The 26545-nt window shown below is 40.7% G+C and overlaps 1 protein-coding gene across 1 annotated transcript in view; it reads right to left on the reverse strand.

The window, feature by feature from the left end:
- POU6F2 (POU class 6 homeobox 2) overlaps positions 1-26545 on the reverse strand; it is a 492326-nt gene that overhangs the window by 111904 nt on the left and 353877 nt on the right. Inside the window, exon 5 of the mRNA XM_061166383.1 lies at positions 9784-10142. Within this exon, the coding sequence (XP_061022366.1) occupies positions 9784-10142 (359 nt within the window). The remainder of the gene's footprint in view (positions 1-9783; positions 10143-26545) is intronic.

Raw genomic sequence — 26545 nt, forward strand, 5'->3', positions numbered from 1 at the left:
TGCTGTGTTCTACCCTCCCTCTGCTATGTTCCCCTTTTCAGAAATCCTCCTAGCCTCTCTCATGCTACAAAACTCATGTATCATTATTAGCTGCATAATAGCTTATGTGGGGTTTCACGTAGTGTGCTGTGCATCATTTTATGGTGTACACATGCATTATAATTCCCATGATTATTTTCTTTTTGTTCGACTTCGAGTGGGTCTGTTTGTCTCACAGTTCTCCCTGAATTATAATATCTATAGTCAAGAAAGGCAAAGAGGCAGGCAGGATACTGATATTTTTTGAGAGCCAGCTATCAGGAATTGAATTAGATACTCTCATAAAAATAATCTCATTCAATCCTCACATCAACCCTCCAACCAATGAGGAAACTGAGGCTCAGAAGATGGGCTGACCTCACATAACCACCCAGCAGAATCAGCATCTGAGCCCAGGTGTGTCCGCTTCTAAACACAACTGCTTGTCCTATGGCATCAAGCTGTTCTTCAAACATTCCTTAAGGGCACAGTGCATCCCATATGAGCTTAATAAACGCAGATAACGGTAAAAGTGCTTTCTTTATGACCTGAAGAATATTCACTTGCAAACGTGTACTTTAGGAGTCAACTAGAAAGCTTGTAGACTTTAAAAAACTACAAGGAAATACCACCTCACACCAGTCAGAATGGCCATCATCAAAAGATCTACAAATAATAAATGCTAGAGGGGGTCTGAAGAAAAGGGAACCCTCCTACACTGTTGGTAGGAAATTTGGTACAGTCACTATGGAGAACAGTTCAGAAGTTCCTTGGAAAACTAAAAATAGAGCTACCATATGACCTGCAACCCTACCCCTGGGTATATATCCCGAGAAAAACATGATCCAAAAGGATACATGCACCTCAATGTTCACTGTAGCACTGTTGACAATAGCCAATACATGGAAGCAAACTAAATGTCCATGGACAGAGGAATGGATAAAGAAGATGGGGTACATATATACAATGAAATATTGTGTTGCATCTGACACTTTGTGACCCCATGGACTGTAGCCCACCAGGCTCCTCTGTCCATGGGATTCTCCAGGAAAGAATACTGAAGTGGGTGGTCATGCCTTCCTCACAATGCAATATCACTCAGCCATTAAAGAGAATGAAACAATGTCCTTCACAGCAACATGGATGGATCTGGAGATTATCATCTAAAGTGAAGTAAGTCAGACAGAGAAAGACAAATATCATATATCCCTTATATGTGGAATCTAAAAACCTATACAAATGAATTTATTCACAAAACAGAAACAGACTCATGGACTTAGAGAAGGAACTAATGGTTACCAGGCAGGAAGGGTGGGGAAGAGGGACAGATTGGGGAGTTTGGGATTGACATATAAACACTACTGTATTTAAAATATATTTTATTTTTAAAATTACATTTTATTTAATTAAAATTAAACCCAACAAGAACCTACTGTACAATACAGGGAATGCTGCTCAATATTCTAGAATAACCTGAATAGGAAAAGGACTTGAAAAAGAATAGCTACATGTAAAGGTAAAAAAAAAAAACAAAAAACAAAAACCCACAAAAGACCTGTGGGAATTTACCACAATATTTACCTTGAACAAATTGAGCCTAAACTATGAGAATTAACACTTGATCATGTCTTGCTAATACAGAGCAAAATACCAGCCAATACATTTTGGGCTGCTCCCACTGCCACTCAAACCTGGAACTATGCATGTGGAGGCAAACTTGTTTTAGAAGCATTCTGAACTAGACTCTGGGGTCAGCGTATCAGTTATCTCCAGCAGTGATGGGGCCTGGCGGGGTGTGTGGCTCCAGGGTTACCGCTGGACTCACTGGACAAGCCAGGAATCTGCTCCACTGTAGTGATCAGAGCAGTTTCCTTGAGAAGACAGAAGTTGCCAGGTTCAAATACTGCAGGAATCTTTCCATGCTCCCGGCTTTGAGTCTGGCCCTTTCTCCATATATTGCTACTTGACATGAGCTGCCGTAGTCAGAGCTGTGAACATAACACCTGCTTTGTTAAGCTTCTTCCTACATGATTTGACTAATCTACAGAGCAGTACCTAGGAACGGTACATCTAGACAATGACAAGCACCACAGTATATAAGTATATTCTTGCTAAACTAATTTTTCCCCCTGCCACTCTCAAAGCAATATAAACTTTGTTGTTCCTCCTGGATCTCAAATGCTTGTAATAAATTCTTTGAAATGTCAGTAATGTTGAACTGAGAGTTTTTTTTTTAAAGGAGGTTTTTCTTTCTTTCATAAAAGGAAAAATTGTACCTTGCAGAGAATGTAGCTAAATATGTTTTGTTTATTGCATTCAGGGCTGAATACAATTGGGTAAGGGACTCTCATTTCTCACCCAACCTCTTGCTGAATGAGGGAATCATGAATGAAGTCCTCAATTTACCATATGGTCATATAAACAGAAATAAACTCATATTTCTTTCATATCTGTAGTATTATCAACATTTGCTTAACAAATGCATAGCCTACAAAGCATTTTCATTAGTATATCATATTTAATCTTCCTGGGAACTCTCTGGGCTTGAATAGATTTTTCTTATCCATAATAGTGAAATTTCTTTTGGTTTTTTAGCCCAGGAGGAAACCTTACTCACTCCCTGTGGACAATTCCAGGTTTTAAAAGATCCTCATGGCCTGTATTGCTCTGGAAGAATGTTGTCTACGTAATGATACATTTGTCATTTTTACCAAACCTACTTAATCTCATAAAACTGTAAATTAGTTCAGAGATAAATATCAGTCAAAGAAGTTTTTTGATTGTCATAACATTTTTTTTCAGGAGTCATTAATTGTATTTGTATTGCTAAATTGTATTTCTATTGCTAAAGCAACAAAGAAATATATATTATATAATTCAAAGATTTTACTTTGAATTATATATTTTTTTACTTCATGGAACTAAAGTAAAAAAATATATATATATATTTTAAGCTGCAAGAAATTTTACATGCAGCTCTTAGTAATAATATGCATTTTCTTTTCTTCTAAATAAAATATTATTAGCTCTAGTCACTATGATGTATATTACATCCCCATGATTTCTTTATTTTATAACTGAAAGTCTGTACCTTTTGGATTGTCATAACATTTCAATTCAATAAGAAATGACTGGTTTATTAGATCTGTGCTATTTTACACAGGGAGGATGGGTTTCCACTCCACCTCTCCACCTCAATCCATTATCCAACATACTCTTCTTTTTCCATTGTGCAAAAATTTGGTGAAATTTCAAGTTCAACAAGAAAAAGGCATCCAAGACCTAGCTGAAATTTCCAATAGACAGAATGCTATTGACCTTGGAGAGTATTTACTAAGTAAATCATTTACACAGCTGGTAGCCAGTGTGAAACAAGAGAGGTACTCATCTCAGGCACAGAGTTTAAGGGTGTGTCCCAAATACACTAATCAAGATGAGTAACATCTAATGTGATATTTTTTTAAAAAATCAAAATGAATGCAAATTCATGACCAACAAAATCAGTGTTACTGATTTTTTCCTTTTGCCTCAGACTTCAAAACAGCTCATTATTGTCACTGATCTTATATTTTAAAATGTGATATTTAGGTCATCATGGATTTTGACATTCATTTTGATTTTTTATAAAATTGTATTAAAATATGATCTGTCTTGATGACTACATTTTTGGGTGCACCTGGGATGAATCCTGCATCTGAGGTGAATGCCTCATTTACCTTAGTCTTGGTCCAGGTGAAGGGAATTTTACACCTGATTTAGCCCTGTGTAAATAGAGTTCTACTAGAACTTACAATGGCCTCAAGGGAGTTATATAACTATACCTACAAAAGGTAGCAGAATATGTCACCTCAAAACATGCCCGTTTTGGCATGAGGATTATTTTGAGCTGAAGGCAATTAAGTATCAACAGATACAAGAAAAGCTTTCTGCCATCCTCCTATTGTGCCTAAAAGCAGGACATAAACTTGTAAAGGAGTTCCCCCAACCCCTCCTCTACCAGGAAGGACAGAATTTAATGACTGGAGACAAGTCTAGACCTGTATCAGTCCAGAGACAGCACCAGAAAAATGTGTATAACAAATCTTGCTTATCTACTATTAGTTTCCCCATATATCATCTTCCCACAATTTGCTACTCTTAGAAGCTTATAGTCCTTTTCCTCAGTCTTGTTACTCCTTGTGTTCTTTTATTAAGATGCTAGTTAAGCCCAAGTTCTAACCACCCCTTTGAGGTTAAGTGCTCCTATGTGTATGCAGGAAGCACATGTCATAAAAAGTTGTTTTTCTCTTCTTAATCTGTCTTTTCTAGTCTAATTTATAGATCCCCAGTTTGAGAATCCAGAATGAATAGAGGGGGAAAAAGAGTTTTTTCCCTTGCACCTGCATAGGTCACCCAAGGTGAGTTTTAGAGGTTTGTAACCTAAAATTCCAAATAGAAGGGAAAGCATTCCAGAAAGTATTTAAGTTTATCCCCTCCACTTATAGACGCAAAAAAACTTAGACCCACCAAGATTTGACTGCTGCTGCTGCTGCTAAGTCGCTTCAGTCGTGTCCGACTCTGTGCGACCCCATAGACGGCAGCCCACCAGGCTCCCCCGTCCCTGGGATTCTCCAGGCAAGAACACTGGAGTGGGTTGCCATTTCCTTCTGCAATGTATGAAAGTGAAAAGTGAAAGTGAAGTCACTCAATCGTGTCCAACTCTTCGAGACCCCATGGACTGCAGCCTACCAGGCTCCTCCGTACATGGGATTTTCCAGGCAAGAGTACTGGAGTGGGTTGCCATTGCCTTCTCCGAAGCTTTGCCTAATACTGTGTTAAATTAAGAGTAACTACTGGGGAGAGAGGGGATTGGCCCCAAGCACTGGGTCTTTTTTATAGGAAGGAGACATAATTGGAGATTATTTGCTTTAAAAGGACGGAAATCATGTGGGTCTAACTCCTTCTCAAGGACTTGGGCTCTTTGTTTTAAAAAGTGATAAAACATCATCCTCTCCATCACTCTGGAAGGTAGTACTGAAACTTAGCTAGGGGGAAAACATCCTGTATGAGAAGATCAAGAGGCTGGGCCTGCTCTATAGCAGAGCAGGAATTTGAATGCAGGTACTGTTGATGCCTGAGTGGTACCAAGACCTTTCCATGAAGAAATGCATGTGGTAGAGGATAATTTTATGCTATCTCTCGAGCAACTTCACCTCTGAGAGGTGACTGTGCTCCTCATTCCTCGTACAAGCATAGACAGTCTTCTCTCCCCTAACTGCTTCCACTGATTTCTCTCTCTCTGTTTTGTTTTGTTTTGTTTTTTTTTTCATTAAAATGTGCAATACATCAAGAGAAAAAGATGGTCTTGCTTCCTGCCATGCAAGATGGTATACAAAAGGCCAAGGTTAAAAGCACCATTTGGTTTCTTAAGCTTCTCTAATGTATAGGTGTGAAAAAGTAATCTGGGACCTAGAGTTTATGGCACTGACTCTCTGAGGATGAAAACTTGACTTTAATTTTGACTCTCAGGCTAAGATAAAATCTGCTTCTGCTATCATTATCCCACTTAGGTTTGTCCTCACTCTCTTTCTACTCTGCCACCCAGCTGAGTGGGAAGAAATTAACCTGACCTTGAAGAATACTCAGAGAATCTTCAGGAACATTTGGTTTTCAGTATCCAGTAAAATACTAGAGGCCTACCAACATTTGTATTATAGACTCAAAGACCCCAAAAAGGATCTGACAAATGATATACACCACACAATTAACGAACAAAGAAAACAAAGCCCAAAGAACTTGTCCCAAGTTGTGAATTGGTTGGAAGCGGGGTCAGAATTAGAATAAGCTTCCTCTTCCCATGGCACCATGACTAGGCTCCAACCATGCCCAGATCATCTCCAGATCACTCATGTAGGAACACACTAGACTTTTACACAATGCTTGTATTTTCTTTAGTGAAAGTTAAAAACTCCCAAGGAACAGTCTCAAGAAAAGTCATCTCAAAGGTCATAGAAAGGAGGTATTTTGTCATTCTTAGGCTTATGGGGTTTTTATTCAGATAAATATCATGCATGGAAAATAAAACTGTATATTGTTCTTTCTACCCAGAAATGATTAGACCATATCTTTTCCCTCCAAAGATTGCTTCCATATACGTTTCTGATCTGTTCCCACTCAACACACACTACAGTTCTAGTTTTAGATTCTGGTGCAGCCTGTGGCAGGGGGGTTAGGATAAAAATAAAGAGCATGGATTGTTATCTATCTGGAACCTAAGGGTTAAATTCAACTCACAGATGCATTTTGCTTGTCCCACACACCATTTCCAAAATTTCACTTGGATTTGATATTCAAGTCTGCTTTACTTGTTTATGCTGACTGCCTGGCCCCTAAATCTTTGCACTTATAATCCTGTTCAGAACTTCTCCCTCCTGAGAATGAAGTTGTGGGTGAGCAGACCTTAAATCCCATGAAGAGTTTAAAGAGAGGCTTCCAGGGGACAGCTTCTGATATCCATCTTTGTGGATATCCTCTGATATCTTTGTGATACCATGGACTATACAGCCCATGGAATTCTCCAGCCCAAAATACTGGAGTGGGTAGCCTTTCCCTTCTCCAGGAGATCTTCCCAACCCAGGGATGAAACCCAGGTCTCCCACATTGCAGGGGGATTCTTTACCAACTGAGCCACAAGGGAAGCCCTTATATTGAATATAAGTCTACTTTACTTATTTATACTGACTGCCTGGCCCCTAAATCTTTGCACTTATAATCCTGTTCAGAACTTCTCCTGAGAATGAAATTGGGTGAGTAGACCTTAAATCCCATGAAGAGTTTAAACACAGGCTTCCAGGGGCCAGCTTCTGATATCTATGCTGGACCACCAGCCCCTTATAATTCTAAGCCATCAAAATTAGTTCTCTGAGGTGACAATACTTTAGACTCTTATCTGTCTTTAAACAACAACCTGGTTTTGTATATGCAAGTCATTTCATGGAATTGAGTAAAAGAATGAAAAAAAAAAATTCAGTATTAGACAAAAACCTGACCAGAACTATTTGGAGAACTTTAGTCTAGAGTGTTACTACCTGTCAGCACTACTATTTTTTTTTCATCTCAAGGAAAAACCTCACCAAATATACCTACATAAGCTACTTTCATTTATTATTTTTTTTCTGAAGATATGACAGTATCTGTACAGTTTTAGAAATGATTATTATCCTTTCTAACAACCTAGGTTGCATATTTTAAACCAATATGTCTCTGACAGATTTTGAACAATGTAAAAAGACAAAGCTCACATGGAAATAGATGATTGTAAAAAAAATTTAAGCTGTCATATATGAACTTAGTTGATTATTATTCTCTTAATAACCTTCAAACAAAAATATTTTATTCTAATTCGTAAAGATCATTACCTTTGAGGGTTAAATCTTTCATATGCTCTTAAATATTTTTCTTTTTCAAAAGTTCAAACATTACATGTTCAACTAGCTCAAAAACACTTCAGCTAATGTATAAAAAATATACTATTTCGAAACCACAGAATTCTTCATTTCCTTTACACATGCCTATAGTGAAAGGAAAAAATCCTTTTATTCCTACAGTTGTGGACTTTTCAAAATTAGTTCTCTACCTAGTCAATAATATCTTTAAAATTTCACCAAATCACCCCTTCAGTGGTGATTCATTAGATCCACACAAGAAGATAGAGTATTATCAATGTACTTAGTAAGCTTATAAGTTAAAACTTCAACAGTGAAAAACTAGAATAGTCTCTCAGGGTTATAAAGAAATAAATGTGATTTTGAGCCTTCATTTGTTGCAAAAACACAAAATGAAATACCTCCCAGATTTCTATGGGAAACCTTTAGGAGAATGTCTGGAAATTCTCCTCACAGAATTAGTTTCCACAAGACTGAGTGGTCACCTCTTCTAAAGCCCTGTCAACAGTCATTCAAGTGGGTTGTCTACACTTGTTTTTAACTGGCTGATAGAGATTTATACAATGTTGACAGTGTTCTGAGAAGACTGATGTCCACAGAACTCAAAGCTTTCACTCAACTCTGTAGAATACTGGATTAAGTTGAACAACTGGGGGCAGGGTTTAGTAATCTCATCCCTCAGAGGAGGACACATGGTTTCTTTGGTAATTCACCTACTTCGATGGTTTAGATCAAGGAAGCGTTTAATCACGTGGTGCTGAGGTATATCTAATTTAACCGTTCTTTAAAAATACATTAAACCCATTCTTTGGAATAACCACTGTTGAATTCCAAATGCTGAAAATATGCTCTAGTCATGCATCTGGTAAATCTGATTATATCTACTTAGATATCTATGACATCCCATAAATGTCAAGTGTACAATCAAGACTTTTTTAGCTTGTATTCATTTCAATCTAACTTACGTCAAAGGTATTATGTTGTTTCACACTTGTAATATTTTAAAAATACATCTTCAAACTCAACTGGTGAAAAAGTTCAAATGGCCAGGTAGCCATGACCCAAGTGCCAGCGAAGACACTTATCTTGCCCAAATGTTTCCATTTCCAAGAAAACTCTGAGCCACCACTGAGAAACCAAGCTCATAGAAAGAAAGATACAGGACAACAAATTAAATCAGTTCTAAAATACTAAGTCTCTAATCTACTCGCCTTTCTGTCTGTGGGCCAATCTATTTTGATTCTCCATGTTTACCTATTTAGGACCTAAGGATAACATCACTTTTGTGGTCCTCCGGAAGGGCTGGGCTAGACTGACTGACTGTGAGTCAAGGACCCTCAAGGAGGGAGGTGAGTTGGTGTTTGAAGTGAGTATAGGCCTTCCACCCTGTGGGAATTTGTCACTACACTACACATGTACTAAACCATCTGAAATCTCATTGGGAAAAAAAAAAAAAAATCCTTATTTTTTTTAAGTCCCAAACTGAGTTTTTACTTTCTGGATCTGATGTGTTGACATCAGAGTCGTTATCTTTTGAAGCTAGTTTATTTTAAAGGCATCTAAGTTAAGAGTGAGTTTCTGAACCATTAAAGTTATATATTCCTGAATGCTCCTGTTCATTGCTCCTCAATGATTGTAGATAAAGATGAGCTTTCATGATTAGCCTGAAATTCTATTTTGGATGCCCTCAGCTTCACAGCAATAAAGTAAATATAGAGAAGCTTTATTATTTTATAAAGATGCATATTTGTTGAGGGTTTTGGTGTGAATTTAGAGCACTTGTTAGTCCATGGAGTAATGGTTGGAATCTGGGACATAAGACTGGGGCTAAATTTCTTTACCCTCCTAACCCCAGAGAATCTTTGGGAAAATAGAAACAAAAGAGCACCGAAGTACTTAAGGTAAGACACGACTGTATTCATAATATAGAGAAATAACCACCATGCCTCATGGACAGGAGATGTGGTTCTCCACGGGGCTACAAAACTCTGCTAGTAATAATTTTAATTGGATGCTATCTTTGCTGCCTTCAAAAAGTATCATAAAGTGGAGTTATTACAGGCTACAAGTGCACTTACAGTGCCGGCCTCTCACCGGAGGAAACAGATAACATTTATCCTTCGGAGGCAACATCAATGGGTTTCTATTTGTTTCGTTTACATGCATCCCCAGTTGCCTGCTATCTGCTCCCTCTTCCCTCCGTCTGAGGGATCAATTTGAATTAGACGCTGCTCAAGTGGATGCGAAGTCTGGTGGGCCCTCTGCCTCCAGGGAGGGCGCGCCACCCGGCGGCCGGGTCCCCTGTGCGTGGCCGGGACGCGGGGCGAGGTGGGGGGCGTACCTGCAGAGGATTGGGTGGCGTGAGCGGCGACGGGAGGCCGTGTCCCGGAGACTGGCTGGCTTTCTGAGGGGGGCTGGCGCTCTGCTGAGTCGGAGACGGTTGGTTCTGGCTCTGGGGGTGAGGGTGGGCTGGAGGCTGCGGGGGCTGCGCGGGCGGAGCCGGCAGTGGCTGGGAGGCGGGCGGCGGCTGCTGGGGCTGCGGGGCGGGCTGGGGCGGCGGCTGCTGGGGCGGCGGGGGCGCCTGCGGGGCGGGCTGCGGGTGCTGGCTGCCCGGCGGGGCCGGGGGCGGTGGCGGCTGCTGCTGCTGGAGCTGCTGAAGCTGCTGGAGCTGCTGGAGCTGGGAGTTCAGGGATGAGGTAGCTGCAAGGAGAGAGAGCACACGTGGAGTTGAAACGCACACGTGGAGTTGAAACAAACACGTGAACCTGAAACATACACGTAGAGTTGAAAATACACCACCACACCGCTGGCTGTGGGTTTGACAACCGGTCCCCTGCGAGCTGAGAAGGCTCTCCCTTAGAAAATGTTAACCCTCATGCCCTGAAACTCCTTGATGTCTTAGAGGGTTGTGGGGCACTGGGAGTAGGAGAGTCAGTTCTTGGGGAAATTTTAAAATTTAGGGAGGACCAGAGGGTAACACACCAGGCATTACATTCTAAGGGATAGAGCAGGTGCAGAACCAAGGGGATGGACTAGGAACAGAGGCAATTTTTAAGTAATTTCTCCCTCGCTCCCTTTCCATCCTGCTTGGGAAATACACTTAGACTTTCAAGGTCTGATTTAGATTTTTAAAGGTCACCTCGTTTAAATCTTATTGGCAAATGCTCGAATGGAGTTAAGCACAGAAGGCTAAAGTGTGTGCAATCTCCTTTTCATCATCAGTGCCGCTCATGGTGTAATTTCCACTTGCATCAGACCTCTGCCAACTTGCTTAGATATGTGAGTTTTATTTCTACAATTTTTTTTAAGATAGTACATGCATCTCAGTTTTGCAGAATCAAAAGTCTCAGTCTGAACTTTTTGCCTGCTCGTTAGAAAGACGTGCATGTGTGTTTAGTCACTAAGTCATGTTTGACTTTTTGTACCCCCATGGACTGTAGCCTGCCAGGCCCCTCTGTCCATGGGATTTCCCAGGCAAGAATCCTAGAGTGGGTTGCCATTTCCTTCTCCAGGGGATCTTCCTGACCCAGGGATTGAAGTCGCGTCTACTGTGTCTCCTGCATTGGCAGGCAGATTCTTTACCATTGAGCTACCTTGGGAGCCCCACGGAGCCCCCCAGACCAGAAGGGGTATAGTCAGCTGTGAACTGTGGTGACTAGTCACATTGGGACCTCAGGAACAGGACAGGAACTGAGAGAAAGAAATCATCTTTCCAGATTTTCTTATTCTGTGAAAAGTAAGAGTTGGTAGGGTAAACTGTCTTAACATTGAGCTCACTAACTTTGTTTTCATATACCCATCTAGCCCTGAACAATTTCTCCAGCAGGAAATCAGTTTGGCTGAAGAATGGTCTAGAGAAAATTATTGCTACAAATTCACTTTCTTCTTTGCCTGAATATCAGTTTAAAAGCTTTCCCATAAGCCTACAAATAAATGTAAGGAAACCATAGGCCTTGGCTTCTATGCTATTCCATTCCTCCCCCACTTAGAATTCAACAAGATTCCCAAAGGTAGTAACTACTGTTTGCAACATTATACTAGTCCCAATTAAAAAAAAAAATGCTTCTTAAAATATATATAGTGGCTCTATAAGTGACATCATATACCCACCTTCATATGAAAATGATGGTCTTGAAAAATATACGTACATGGAACCGTATGTTAAGCACATCTGAAGAAATTTCTCTGTAAAGAAGTCAACCAGTGACTATTTTTGTAAAGTTAAGAATCGTTTTGTAAAATGTAAACACCAACTAGGTACCCGTGCTGTTCTGATAATAGGTAGGATTTAACAAGGGGACATAGTCCTGCTTTGAAGCAGTTTATAGTGGATTTGTGGAGGTAAGAGGAACTTATAAGAAATGATCAGGAGGGAGGTGGGAGCGGGGATCGGGATGGGGAATACGTGTAAATCCATGGCTGATTCATATCAATGTATGACAAAACCCACTGAAATGTTGTGAAGTGATTGGCCTCCAACTAATAAAAAAAAAAAAAAAAAAAGAAATGATCAGGCTTGGGGTGCCTGTTATAATCCTGCTAATGGTAAGTGCTTGATATAAATAAATTGGTTTTCTAAATGGTCAACAGTGTGAAAACTGACCAAAAGGGCCAGGAGAATGAGGAGAGTGGTTGCTTTGTGGGTTAGAGAGGCTAAGGCAGTGTTCATAGGGGATGTGGAATGAGGGCAGAGAGGGCTCAAGAGAGTCAGTTCTGCACCTGGAAGGGAGGATATTCCAGGCAGGACACCCAGATGACAGCATGACTTAGGTGATGTTTCTGAAGGACAATGTGGAGAATGAACTGCCTGGAAAGAAGCTTTGATGATTTTAGACCTTAGAGTGGTGGAAGCCTGACTTTGAAAGTGGTGGAAACATGGATCATTCCCAATTCACCTCTGGTATAAGTCAGACTTTAAATATAATCAGGTTTGTTTAAAGCAAGGCATAGCTATGCTGATGAAATGATAGTTTGCTGTTTCCCAGGGGCACAAAATACCATTTTTTTTTCTCTCAGGTACATGGAGAGCTTCCATGTTGGACTGGTGGGGATGACAAATGTCCCCCTGGGTCAGTGAGTTACTCTAGGTCTGTTCAAACACTCAGACCAGTGTGTGTCCAGCCTGTGATGTAAATGCAGAGTACTCTGGACTCTAATGGTAGAGACAACATGTGAGAGAGAGGGCTGGAAAATACCCAGTCAAGGGGAACTCTGAATTTTCTGCTCAATTTTGCCCTGATTCTAAAACTGCTCTAAAAACTAAAGTCCTTATTAAAAAAAAAGCCCATTTATAAGAACTTTAAAATAATGATCTGATTTTGCCATTTCCCCCTCTCCTTGCTCCTATTGTACAAAGCCACGTTTTATTGAAGACCAGGGTGCCCAGCTCAGTTATGACCCCTGGGGTCTTCTGTAATCCGGAGGGGGCTAGATCTCTCCTTTTGTGGAGTTAGAGACATCGGAAACCTGATTGCATCTGGCTTCTTGCCAGATTCAAATCAAGCCTGTCCTGATTTCTTTCAGGGTAGGGGGCATACATGTCGGTGCTTATTTTCATGGTTGACTTAAATACCATACTGTTTCATTTTGGTTAGAAAATCATTTATCTAAATCAGTGTTTGAAAACAGGAAAGACTGGGAAATATTGGCAGATAGATATTGGCAGACAGGTAGGTGCAGCAGACCCTAACCTACTAATGAGACGTGGGTCCCAAATGTGTCTTCGCTTCTTGATCTTGGTGAGTTCACGTTGCTCGGCTATTTCTTTCCTGTAACTTGCATCCTCCCTGGAAAGGCATTAACCTAAACTAAACCTCTTTGAGTTACATCAACTAATTTGGCATCTGCAAGCCAGGAATGATGGACAGTAAACTATGTTCAGGTATGTACTGGACGCAAAGGAAAGCACGAGGGGGCTGTACAAGAATGTAATTCTGGTCTCAAAAATGCCAAAGGCACATACACAATGATATGAAAAAAAAAAGCAAAGAAATACTAAAATATGGAGCCTCTAAATGGCTCATTGTGTAAAGCACATAGGTACAGACATAAGTTAGGAAAATAAAGAGAATGTTTGCAGATAAAATGATGATTGTTGGGTGATTCTATACTTTGGTTCTATGCATAGCAATTTAAAGATTTTACTTTCTTCCCTGATATTTATGTCCTTTAATGATTATTTCCTCTATGTCTGGTTACTATACGCTCCATGGGCCAAAGTTAAATGTAAAATTTAACTACAGTAACAGTAGACATGGAAGAACTTAAAGAGATGCATAATAATTTATATTAGGGCATTTTAAATTTTAAAAACTTACAATTTTGAAAACGAAACACAAAACAAAATTCATCAAGAAATCCCCTGGTGGTCCAGTGGTTAGAACTCTGCCCTCTCACTGCCAAGGGTGTGGGTTCAATCCCTGGTTGAGGAACTAAGATCCTGAAAGCCTGGTGGAGCAGATAAAAAAAAATTCTATCAAATTTTGACGTTTCTAGAGAGAAGAAAGCAGTAAGACAAGACCAGTGGGCCAGGACTTCCCAAATAAATAATTTAATAAGACAAAGAAGTCTAGAAGCTTGCATCTCTCCATTTGTTCAGTTTCTATGTACCAACTGTAAATTAGAAAAAAAAAATGTCTTCTTTAGGATCTTTGATAAAGATGTTCTCAGGAAACCACGTACATAAAAAAAGCCACACCACAGAGGCAACAGAACTATCCTGGGTGGGCTTTACATACAATTACTTCTGAGGCAGGGAAATGGAAAGGAAATTCTGCCCAAGAGTATGGCCATGAGTGATTCGGGAGAAATACAAATGCCTCTTGTACTTTGCAGGGTACTCAAACACCTTGGGAGTCAATGAAAGTGGAATGGGATTCAAACGCTAAAGGCTGTGTGATTCTTAGCAACGCGCTCACCTTTGTTAACAAAAAAGTGCAACTCAGACTATTATAATCATTCTAGTTGGGGCATCAGTGTGAGCATTTTCTGAGACTATCAAGTTAAGGGATCTTTGGGCATTGTTGGCAAACTGGAGGCTTGGGTTTGAGAATCTGCTGGGAAGGATTACAAGCTCCCAGCCTGGCTGGGACCTGAGTCACCTCACAGCAATATGTTTTCAGAGGTAAGAGGACCGGTGCTAAGGAGGAAGGAAGCAGGAAGGATTTATCTCTTGCAAGAGACCAGGAATCCTGCAAAAGCATGATGGTAATGGCTGGTCGAAAAAGCAAGAGTTCCAGAAAAACATCTATTTCTGCTTTATTGACTATGCCAAAGCCTTTGACTGTGTGGATCACAATAAACTGGAAAATTCTGAAAGAGATGGGAATACCAGACCACCTGACCTGCCTCTTGAGAAACTTATATGCAGGTCAGGAAGCAACAGTTAGAACTGGACAGGGAACAACAGACTGGTTCCAAATAGGAAAAGGAGTACATCAAGGCTGTATATTGTCACCCTACTTATTTAACTTATATGCAGAGTACATCATGAGAAATGCTGGGCTGGAAGAAGCACAAGCTGGAATCAAGATTGCTGGGAGAAATATCAATAACCTCAGATATGCAGATGATACCACCCTTATAGCAGAAAGTGAAGAACTAAAGAGCCTCTTGATGAAAGTGAAAGAGGAGAGTGAAAAAGTTGGCTTAAAGCTCAACATTCAGAAAACTAAGATCATGGCATCTGGTCCCATCACTTCATGGCAAATAGATGGGGAAACAGTGGAAACAGTGGCTGACTTTATTTTATTGAGCTCCAAAATCACTGCAGGTGGTGATTGCAGCCATGAAATAAAAGACACTTACTCCTTGGAAGGAAAGTTATGACCAACCTAGACAACATATTAAAAAAGCAGACACATTACTTTGTCAACAAAGGTCTGTCTAGTCAAGGCTATGGTTTTTCCAGTGGTCATGTATGGATGTGAGAGTTGGACTGTAAAGAGGGCTGAGCGCTGAAAAATTGATGCTTTTGAACTGTGGTGTTGGAGAAGACTCTTAAGAGTCCCTTGGATTGCAAGGAGATCCAACCAGTTCATCCTAAGGGGAATCGGTTTTGGGTGTTCATTGGAAGGACTGATGTTAAAGCTGAAACTCCAATACTTGGGCCACCTGATGCAAAGAGCTGATTCATTTGAAAAGACCCTGATGTTGGGAGAGATTGAAGGCGAGAGGAGAACGGGACGACAGAGGATGAGATGGCTGGATGGCATCACCGACTCGATGGACATGGGTTTGGGTGGACTCCGGGAGTTGGTGATGGACAGGGAGGCCTGGTGTGCTGCGATTCATGGGGTCGCAAAGAGTCGGACACGACTGAGCGACTGAACTGAACTGAACTGTGGTGTTGGAGAAGACTCTTGAGAGTCCCTTGGACTGCAGTGAGATCCAACCAGTCCATCCTAAGGGGAATTGGCTTCTTGCCCTCAGCAAGTTCCTCTGCTCTTTCTTTCCATAGGACTAGGCTTGCACCAGGGGACCGCTTTTGAACTGTGGTGTTGGAGAAGACTCTTAAGAGTCCCTTGGATTGCAAGGAGATCCAACCAGTTCATCCTAAGGGGAATCGGTTTTGGGTGTTCATTGGAAGCACTGATGTTGAAGCTGAAACTCTAATACTTTGGCTTCCTGATGTGAAGAGCTGACTCATTTGAAAAGACCCTGATGTTGGGAGAGATTGAAGGTGGGAGGAGAAAGGGATGACAGAGGATGAGATGGTTTGATGGCATCACCAACTTGATGGACATGAGTTTGGATAAACTCCGGGAGTTGATGATGGACAGGGAGGCCTGGCATGCTGCGGTTCATGGGGTCGCAAAGAGTTGGACATGACTGAGCCACCGAACTGAACTGAACCGAATGGCTATTCAAGCCCATTCTGAGTACGGTCCCCTGGTGCAAGCCTAGTCCTATGGAAAGAAAGAGCAGAGGAACTTGCTGAGGGCAAGAAGCCAGATGCCAAGGACCATATACTCTATAGTTGCTTTTATATGGAATGTGCAGAATAGGCGAATCCACAGAGTCAGAAAGCAGGTTAGTGGTTGCCAGGGGTTGAGGAGGAGGAGGACTGGAGGGTGACTTCTCCTGGGGATGGGGTTCTGGCTGGGGTTGATGAAAAATTTCTAGAATGAGATAGCAGTGAGGGCTAGACAACATGGTGAATGTGTTTAATGCTACTGAATCGTACATTTTAAGATGGTTAAAGTGGCAAATTTTATGCTATGTTTATTCTGCTACTCCTACAACAATAACAACAGTAATAATAAATAGCTGTTTCTCCATATATATACCCTGGAGACCAAGCAAGGGCTTCCCAGATGGTGCTAGTGGTAAAGACCCCACCCGTCAATGCAGGAGACCCAAAAGATACGGATTCGATCCCTGGGCTGGGAAGATCTCTGGGAGGAGGACATGGCAACCTGCTCCAGTATTCTTGCCCCAGAGAAGCCCCATGGACAGCAGAGCCTGGTGGGCTACAGTCCATGGGGTCACAAGGAGTTGCACACAGCGGCAGCGACTTAGCACACGACCAAGCCACATTGCTCTGGGACCGCACAGGGGAGGAGAACAATCCTTCTCTGCTCCGTGTGGCTGTGTAGTCCCTAGGGCTGTGCCTGGCAGAGCAGAGGGAGAGATCCAGGCAAGGCTGCCGGATGCCCACTGAAGATGGAGAGGCACAGGCTGGCAGTGGGAAAAATGGATTGCTCTCAACATGGACTGTGAATTCAGTCCTGGGCGCACCCAAGACACCCCTCGCGAAATGCTGTCGAAGCTAGACTCTGAGCTGGCGGAGAACAGTGATGGCTATTTGGGTTCAAAATAAGACAGAGCTTTCTAGCTTGAAAAGCACTTTCATTTCGTATGGATGAATTAACTTTTCAGGACAACCTCATGCATAGATGATATCACTGCCATGTTAAAGCTGTGGAACCTCGGCTCAGAAAGTTTAAATGACCTGCCTGAGTTCAGGTGCCAGGTGCTATGGACGAGTCAGTCTTAAGTCTGCCACTTCCCAAAGCATAACAGCATCAGGGGTAACCTATCTCCCCCGAGGGCTGGAACAAAGATAACTACTCCCTCATAGAGGGAGGCCCTCCATGGCACCACTCTTGAGAATAGGTGGCACAGGCCCTCCGTTTACAGAGGCTCATTCGAAGGCATTGGTTCGGGGATGCATTGTTCAGCTCCTGGGAAAGTGTGGATAGTTGAACCTCTGTCCTGCTGCAGGCAAAACATTTTTAAAATGTAAATGTGCATTGTGAGAATAGAGATGCTAATTTGAGTGTGAGCCATGAGTTATTATAAGAACAGGGACATGGAATCAAGGGAAAGGGGGTCAGGGGTATATGTGGACAGGAGGTGGGGAAGGGCCACAGTACACTTGATTCATGGCACAAGTTTGCTTTGATGGTGGAAGAATGCTTCCTCTACACTTAGACCCTGGGCGGCAGAAACACTGTGTGAAGCTTGGTGGCATTTTAAGGAAAGTAACTGACTAGGGCATCATCTTATGTTGTCCTTGGAACTCTGTGATGTGTTGTCTCTAGCGTATTGTCAGGTGGCAGCTAAGAGTTCTCCAAATGGCTTTCTTCCTTAACTGGGGACAGTGACTCCCAGATTGGCCCCAGTCTTACAAATCAGTGGGCTCATGGGCCACTGGAAAGGAAATCTGTGCTCCCTGATGTATGGAGCCTTTGCTTCCCTAATTCTGTATTTACTGTCCATTTTTCTTGCCTAGAAAAATCCCTAGAAGAAGAAAAAAGTGAAATCTAGAACAACCCATCCAGAAGAATTTGAGTTGGTAAAATTGGACATCTTCCCTCCCAGCAACCCCCCAAGTAATAACATCTAAGGTAGCCGAAGCAAGGAGGCAGGTCAGGAACTCTTCCTGGTACCCTCATTAAGAGCATCCCCAGCCTGCACTGGCAGACAGAAGTTTTTGCAAAGTAGATGGAAACAGTGTGTTGGGAACTGGGGATTTTGAAAAAGTGCAGAAGGTGGAGATGTTCTGGAAAATATGCCTTTATTTTTGGCAACTATGCCCCAAACAAGCAAAATCAATTCTGCCTCAAAGATTATGATGTGTAACTATTTCATATGTGGTCAGTGTCATCAGCTCTTAAATACTGCCATACATATCTGTAACCTGTCACTTGCTTCTTTTGCATTTAAGGCAGCAATCTAAGTATCTCTTAAGATATCAGGGGAAAAAAGTGAGAACTTCTTCCAATGAAAATCTCCCCACTAATTTCCATGTATTGCTTGAACCACACAAGCTTCTTCCTTATGTCAGGTGTTTTTACCTACTCCATCTCAAATTATGGACCAGAACCACCTGGGGAGCTTGTTAGACAAGTGGATTCCAGGGGGTAGGACAAAGTCTGCATTCTAAAGCCCCCACCCAAGGGTATCAGGAGCCACTGGCCTTGGGGCTCCTGGCAGCCTATCCAGGAGGGGAAGTCTCTTCCCTTGGCCTTCAACCTGAGCAGCTTGTTTATCCATCTCCATCACTTTGAGAATATTGTTTTGTAAAAAATGAACTTGTTCTATTAGCAAAAAAAAAAAAAATATATATATATATATATATATATATAAATATATATATATATACAGAAAACATCAGTTGGAAAGAAAACAGACACTGGGAATTTTCAAGTGTTCTTTAGCACCTTATTTTAGATAGAGCCATTCACCACTCATTACTGCCTTTGTTGATATTTTGGGGAGCACTCTTGCTGAGGTATCTTAAATCTGAGACATATTATTAGCTTTTAGATGCCCCCACTGAATAGGGAGGATAGAAGAAGTGAGGGAAAGGTCCGACTGTAAGGTGAAGGGGTGAAGTGGTGGCATGCATCATTCCGAGGGGATTGTACCCACCCAACAATGTAGCAGGCAGGGAGACTGAGGAGTTCCCTAAATCTCCAGAGGGGTTTGCCATGGCCTTTCTCTGGACTAGCTGACCTCTCAACACCTCTGTTTGCAGGACAGCCCCCAGTGAGACTTAAACTCTCAGGAAAATAAGAGAAAGGATCTCCTAATATGAAATAGAAAAAACTAGGGAGGACTTAGGATTTCTAATGTGGATGTGACACCCCAAGGTACACCCTTCTCTTCTCACTCACCTCGAAGAAACCAGAAAGTTCGTAGTCTCAGCCCACTACACAGAGCCCTTAATGGCTCTTCCAAGGCCTTAGGAAGTCCATCCAGGTTCCTACTGAGTGCCAACCAAGGTGAAAGAAAAAACGCCTCCCCGTGATACTGATACTTCCCCCATGGAGTTGCAGAACACTAAAGATAAAGATTTCTAAAAATCTTAAATACGATTTCAAAGAGATAAATAAAAGGCCATGTACAAAGAGACATAACTCAGGGACTTCTCTGGTGGTTCAGTGGCTAAGAATTCGCCTGCCAATGCAGGGAACGTGGGTTTGATCCCTGGCTGGGGAGCTAAAATCCCACATGACTTGCCCATCCCACTTGAGCAATTAAGCCTGCACAGTGCGATGAGGAGCCTGCATGCTGCAACTAACACCTGATACAGCCCCAAATAAATAAACATATAAGTAAATATTAAAAAGAGACATAACTCAAATAGGCACCATATTTCTCATTGCATGCATGCTAAGTTGCTTCAGTTGTGTCCAACTCTTTGTGACATTATGGACTGTAGCCTGCCAGTTTCCTCTGTCCATATGATTTCCCAGGCAAGAATACTGGAGTGGGTTGCCATATCCTTCTCCAGGGGATCTTCGCAACCCAGGGATCAAACCTGCATCTCTTGTGATTCCTGCATTGACAGCCAGGTTCATTACCACTATCACCACCTAAAAATCTAAAATCAGTGGGGCAATGCCTTCTAAGTTCTGAAAGAAAATGATCTCTAGCCAAGAGTTCTATTGCTGGTTAAATTGTTATCAGCAAGAGTGGAAGAAGGCCCACATCGGAACTTACAAGGATTTATCTTCCCTTGACTTACTTTTTCTTGGGAAGTTGAATAGATACTTCAGTAAAATAAGGGGTGAACCAAGAAAGAGGAGGATTTAGGATGCAGGAAGAAGTGTGTCTCCTCCCCTAAAAACAATACAAGGGAGCCCCACTATAATAGATGCCTGGAAGTTCTAATAATACCCAGTCAAGACTGCAGCATAAAGAAAGGGCTCTAGAGAGATATGTCTAGAAAAAAAAAAAAGCACAATTCCATAGAAGTGATACAGTATTTGTGCTTTTAGAAGAATTTGAGAGTGTGATATAAAAGAGAAAGGAAACTATACATTTCAGGCAAAACAAAAGCTGTCTGGGAAAGCCACAATCTAGAATGACCTTTCTGTTACTAACTAGGACAACCTGGGGCCTAACAGGACTCTCCATCGGTGGAAAAGCATCAGCGTTAGGGATTTTTAGCTCTGAGGAACCTGGTGTGGATGTTCTTTCATTAAATGAGCATGTAACATGGGCCAAGAAAATGAAGCTCCGTCAATATTAAACTCGTGAACATAAGATCTTCCTTCAGAAAAAAAAAAAAAAAAGATTTAAATAACCATCAGAATTTGCCCTCAGAATTTCAAGTCTTCTTCAGGTAGTAATACCATATCACATTAGAACTTGTAGGGTTTGAGTGTACATTTTGACTAAATTCCAGTGTATAGATTCTGTTCCTTGATTTTGCTTGATTGATTTTTCCCTAACCTGCAGGGAATCACACTGTATATGGAAACATTCACTCTTGATATGGAATCAGTTCATTCAACAGAGGAGACCAGATTTATTCATCAGAGAATCCCAACCCTCCCATAAGAACTGGTTTCCTTTTCTCGTGGAGTTTGGCAGAGGCTTGGTTGAAACATTAGAGATCTGGCTGAAACATTAGAATCTCCTTGGATGTCAGTTCTCTCTGCTCTGCTCATTCTTCAATACATGGATAATATAGTTTTTTTTTTTAAGAGGTTTGAGATTAAGAGTGCATCACTGACTGTGACACCTTTCCTTCTTAATACCATATCTGTTTAATGCAATTGGGTGAAATAGAAGTGCTCATGTAAAATTCAATCCCATAATTTTTCCTCCTTAAATATGAAAAACAATTATTTACATCTTTGATAACTTCTTCTTAGACCTTTTAGCTGGAGGGCAAATGGTTAAAATTATAGCTAACATTTACTGAACATGGTTTTCCTGGGTATATTTAAAAATTATTAGGGTAGAAGTGAAGCCACACTCACTAAAAATGAAGCCATGGATATGGGGGAAAGGAACACATGTGCTCATTTTATATTTCTAGGCAATAAAATAATTTTTTAAAACTTAGCAGAGCAAGTAAGATGTACCCTGCCTTTCAAAGCATCAATGTTTGCCCTTCCCTTCAAATGGGCATTTGCAGGAGAAGATGTTACAGGCAGTTCAATGGATACTGCGCCTGGCTTAAACACAGAACTGTGTTCACTCAGATTTCTTTGAGGCTATAGACACATGGGCCAGTGCTTATTTTCATGGTTGATTTAATCCATCCCCTCTGCCAGTGTGGGGATTATTCCCTACAGTTATTCTTCAGCGGTCTGTCAGTTCAGATTAAAAAAAGTTAAGTGACAAAGATGCAGTGGCTGATTCCTTTAGAAGCCTATGCTGTACAGTAAGAGATTTCTTTTTAAGAATCTGACTATGTTCTCTTCTTTTTAATTTCCCCCTGATCACCACAAATCTTCCTTATCTAGGCTGAACTTTAAAATCCATAAACAGGCAATTCAATTTTGTTCCTCTACGACAACTTCTGGTTTGCCAAAAGGCTTTATAGATCTTGCCTTATTGGTTCTTGCTTATTTTTTGAAAAGCAGAAATAGCGTATGTCTCCCCTCACTTTACAGATGAAGAAATCGAAACTCAGACATGATTCTGGGACCATATGTATCCTAGCTTTGTCTGGCCTACATAATAAATGACAAAACTTTTAATAAACTACATCTATTTTTGTATTTTGAGACAGATATCAAAGATATACCCTTGTCAGATTTGCAATTCTATTTTAGATTGATAGAAATGAAACCAGTGACAGTTGATTTTAATTGTGTACCAAAATGTTTACTATTTAAAAGTCCCTAATATTAAATCACACATATTATTACTCTTCTCATTCTTTTTTTTAATATTTATTTTTATTTATCTACTTATTTGGCTGTGCTGGGTCTTGGTTGTGACACGCAGGATCTTTTTAGTTGTGTCATGTGGGATCTAGTTCCCTGACCAGGGATTAAACCTGGGCCCCTTGCATTGGGAGCTCGGAGTCTTAGCCACTGGACTACCAGGGATGCCCACTCTTCTCATTCTTATTTTCTCTCTCCATCTCTCCAAGTAGAATTCTTTAGCAGGATCACTGATATACTGCATGGGTAATTTGGTTTGGGTGTTCATTGGAAGGACTGATGTTGAAGCAGAAACTCCAATACTTTGGCCACCTGATGCGAAGAGCTGACTCATTTGAAAAGACCCTGATGCTGGGAAAGATTGAGGGCAGGAGAAGGGGACGACAGAAGATCAGATGGTTGGATGGCATCACAGACTCAATGGACATGGGTTTGGGTGGACTCCGGGAGTTGGTGATGGACAGGGAGGCCTGGCATTCTGTGGTTCATGGGGGTCACAAAGAGTTGGACACGACTGAGTAACTGAAATGAACTGAACTGAACTGAATTTGGTTATTTTGTATTGATATGCAAATAAATCATTCAATTCATATTATTTTATACTTTCATATGTAACAAACAAGAAGAAAACAAATAGTTTTAGTGAAATAACTAATTACATTAATGATAATCCTACTGGAAGAAAAGAGTCTCAAAAAAGAATCCTGGGAAATTTCACAAAAAGCAATAGATGCTGGAATATCAATGGGATTAAAATGTAATGAGGTCAGATCACCTACATCAGTATAAATGTTTTTGCAATTGTCTCATGGATTTTTACCAGACTGGTTGATCTTGCTATGGGAAGGAAAGTGATATTCTTTTTACTTCATTAATGCAATGTGGACAAAAGAGGTGAACACAAATGTATCAGTCAGCACAGGTTAGTTATATTGTGGTAACAAGAATCCCCTAAACTCACTGGCTAGCCCAACAAAGATTTTTTTTCTTTATTATTAGTGTCATAATAAATTTTGCCAGGGGCTCTTAGCTTACTATAGTCACTTAGGTACCCAGCTGATAGGTCTGTCACTATCTTGAGTACTGCCTATGATATGAAAAGGACAGAGAGTTTTTTAGGGTGGGAATTAAATGCTCTAATTCAGAAGTCATCCCATCACTTTCTCTCACAACTCATTGGCCAGCAGTAGCCACAAGTCTACTTGTGGCTAAATGCAAGGGGACCAGGAAGTGTCATACTATCACGTCCTAGAGAGGGGGAGAGTCAGAAAAAATTGGTAAACAGCATTAACAATCTCCACAAAAGCATCACTCTGCCCTCCAGATAGTTTCTGTATATATTACTTTCTTCCCAATTTCATTTTTGTCTGGATCATTGAAAGAGCTTATTAACTGACCTCTTAAACTCTTACCTTCCCTGTTCCTTCTTTTTCTCATTCATTAATTCAATAAATGTTATCAGATCACGTGTCATGTGCCCCTCTGCCATCAGGGTTAATTTTCTAAAATATAGATGGGATTATACCACTAATTAAAAAATTAAAAAGGATTACGATAGCTTCTATTCATCAGAGAATGAAATCATACTGCTCAGCCCATATTGAAGCCCACTTTGGCTCCAGTCCACCTTTCTAGACTCATTCTAACCCCTGTTGAGAACCCTCACTTGTAGTTCAGAGGTAGAGGTAGAAGCTGGTGGTACATGGACATAAAGACCAGGATGCCCCATCCGCACAAGTACAAAAATAGAACTTTTAAAAAGTTTGAATTAGTTGACAAGATTAAAAAATCAGGAGAGTCAACATAAAATATGCATTGTCCATTATTCTTAAAAATAAACCGGAAAGTCTGGCCACACGACTCTCATTCCTGTATGGAAACCAGAGCTGAGTAGCAGATGCTCTGCCAAGTAGGGCTGGTGCTCACAGTGGCCAGGATGAATCGTTGTCCCCTGTCCTCCCATAAGGGACATTCACGGGGTCCTCTGTACTACAATGAATAATGTGCACTCGCTTGCCTCTTTTACCAAATAGCTTTCAACAGAAGTGAGCCAGGTTTTAGTCAGTTCCTTTCCCACCCTTAATCTTCCTGCCTTCTCTTAGCAACCTGCATATAGTAGATGTTCAGTAAATAGTTGAGAAATGACTCAACATCACTAATTGTGAGAGAAAAGCAAATCAAAACTATAATGAGGTATCACCTCACACTGGTCAGAATGACCATCATTACAAAAAAATCTACAAATGATAAATGCAGGAGAGGGTGTGGGGAAAAAGAAACCATCCTATGTTGTTGGTGGAAGTGTAAACTGGTGCATCCACCATGGAGAACAGTATGGAGTTCTTTAAAAAACTAAAAATAGAGTATCATATGAATCAGCAATTCCATTCCTGGGAATATATTTGGAGAAAACTACAATTTGAAAACTCACATGCAATCCAATGTTCACTGCAGCACTATTTACAACAGCCAGGATATGGAAGCAACCTACATGCCCACCAGTATAGGACTGGATAAAGAAAATGTGGTACATATACACAACAGAATATTACTCAGCTGTAAAAAGAAAGAATGCCATTTACAGCAGCGTGGATGGACCTAGAGAGTGTCATACTGAGTGAGGTAAATCAGAGAAAGACAAATATATGATATCACTTATATGTGGAATTTTTTTAAGAGGGTACAAATGAACTTATCTACAAAACAGAAATAAAGTTACAGATGTAGAAAACAGCCTTATGATTACCAGGGGGTGAGACAGGAGAGGGATAGATTGAGAGATTGGGATTGACATATACATACGACCATCTATAAAACAGATAACTAATAAGGACCTACTGTATAGCACAGGGAACTCTACTCAATACTCTGTAATGGCCTATATAGGAAAAGAATATAAAACAAAGTGGATATATGTGTATGTGTAACTGATATTCTTTGTGGTACAGTTGAAACTAACCCAACTTTGTAAATTAAATATACTCCAATAAAAGTAATTGAGAAATGATGATTGCAAGGAACTGTAATTTGATTTGCCCCTTGTTAATTTTACCTTATTCTTTTTACCCTAATTGTGTCACAGGTTTGCTATGGGTTGGCTCACAAAGGAAGATATATGCAAAGGTAGGATTCTTGAGTTTAAAAAGATCCACTGCTTGGATTTCTAGGTGACTACATGCCAGTTATGTGATTTCTGAGCATATATGGATCTTCAATTAACTTTGAAGAAGTTTATATATTTATATAAAAAACTAAGGCAAATTCCTATGATTCCTATGTTCCTTTTTTTATAGTTATACAGACAGAGATAGCCATCCTGACACATCTGAAGCTATGTCCTAAAATTCTGTAGCATAATTTTGTTTATGAACTATTCATAATTTTGCTTATGAACTAGCTCATAATTTTGTTTATGAACTAGTTCACAAAGGAAGAAAATGAACATTTCAGGATTCAGGATTTGAAGGTGTGCTATAGAAATTCAATGTGAAATACGTGTATATAAAATGTGGTCAAAGAGGAAATGACAGGCTTAGAGTGCCCTGAAAGGTTATCTGCAAAAACAGAAAAGAGCTTCAGGTGGGTTTGAGATGGGCAGATTAAATCGTAATCTTAGAAGAGTGAAAAATGTCATCAGAACCCAAGTTGACCCAAAATCTATCCAATCTGGGGAGAAACATCATAGAGCATATGGATTAAGAGGGTTTGAGTAGAAGATCAGGTTCTTAGGATGTCTGGGCTAGCAGGATGTGAAAGTCGGTCAGATATAAACAAGTGTTGCCTTGTTAGGGGAATGGGCAAAATCACGATGTAGATCCAGGGGCCCTCTGGGTCAGTTTCTAGCTGCTTGTTCCATGGCTATACTCTACTCCTAGCCATCAGTAAATGCATACTCTGTTCATCACAGAAGCTGGGCAAAAGCTTAGGATAGATGAGCACAGAGTCATTAACAGTATTGGTAAAACAACA

The sequence above is a fragment of the Dama dama genome, chromosome 18 (genome assembly GCF_033118175.1).
Source record: "Dama dama isolate Ldn47 chromosome 18, ASM3311817v1, whole genome shotgun sequence".
Lineage (NCBI taxonomy): Eukaryota > Metazoa > Chordata > Mammalia > Artiodactyla > Cervidae > Dama > Dama dama.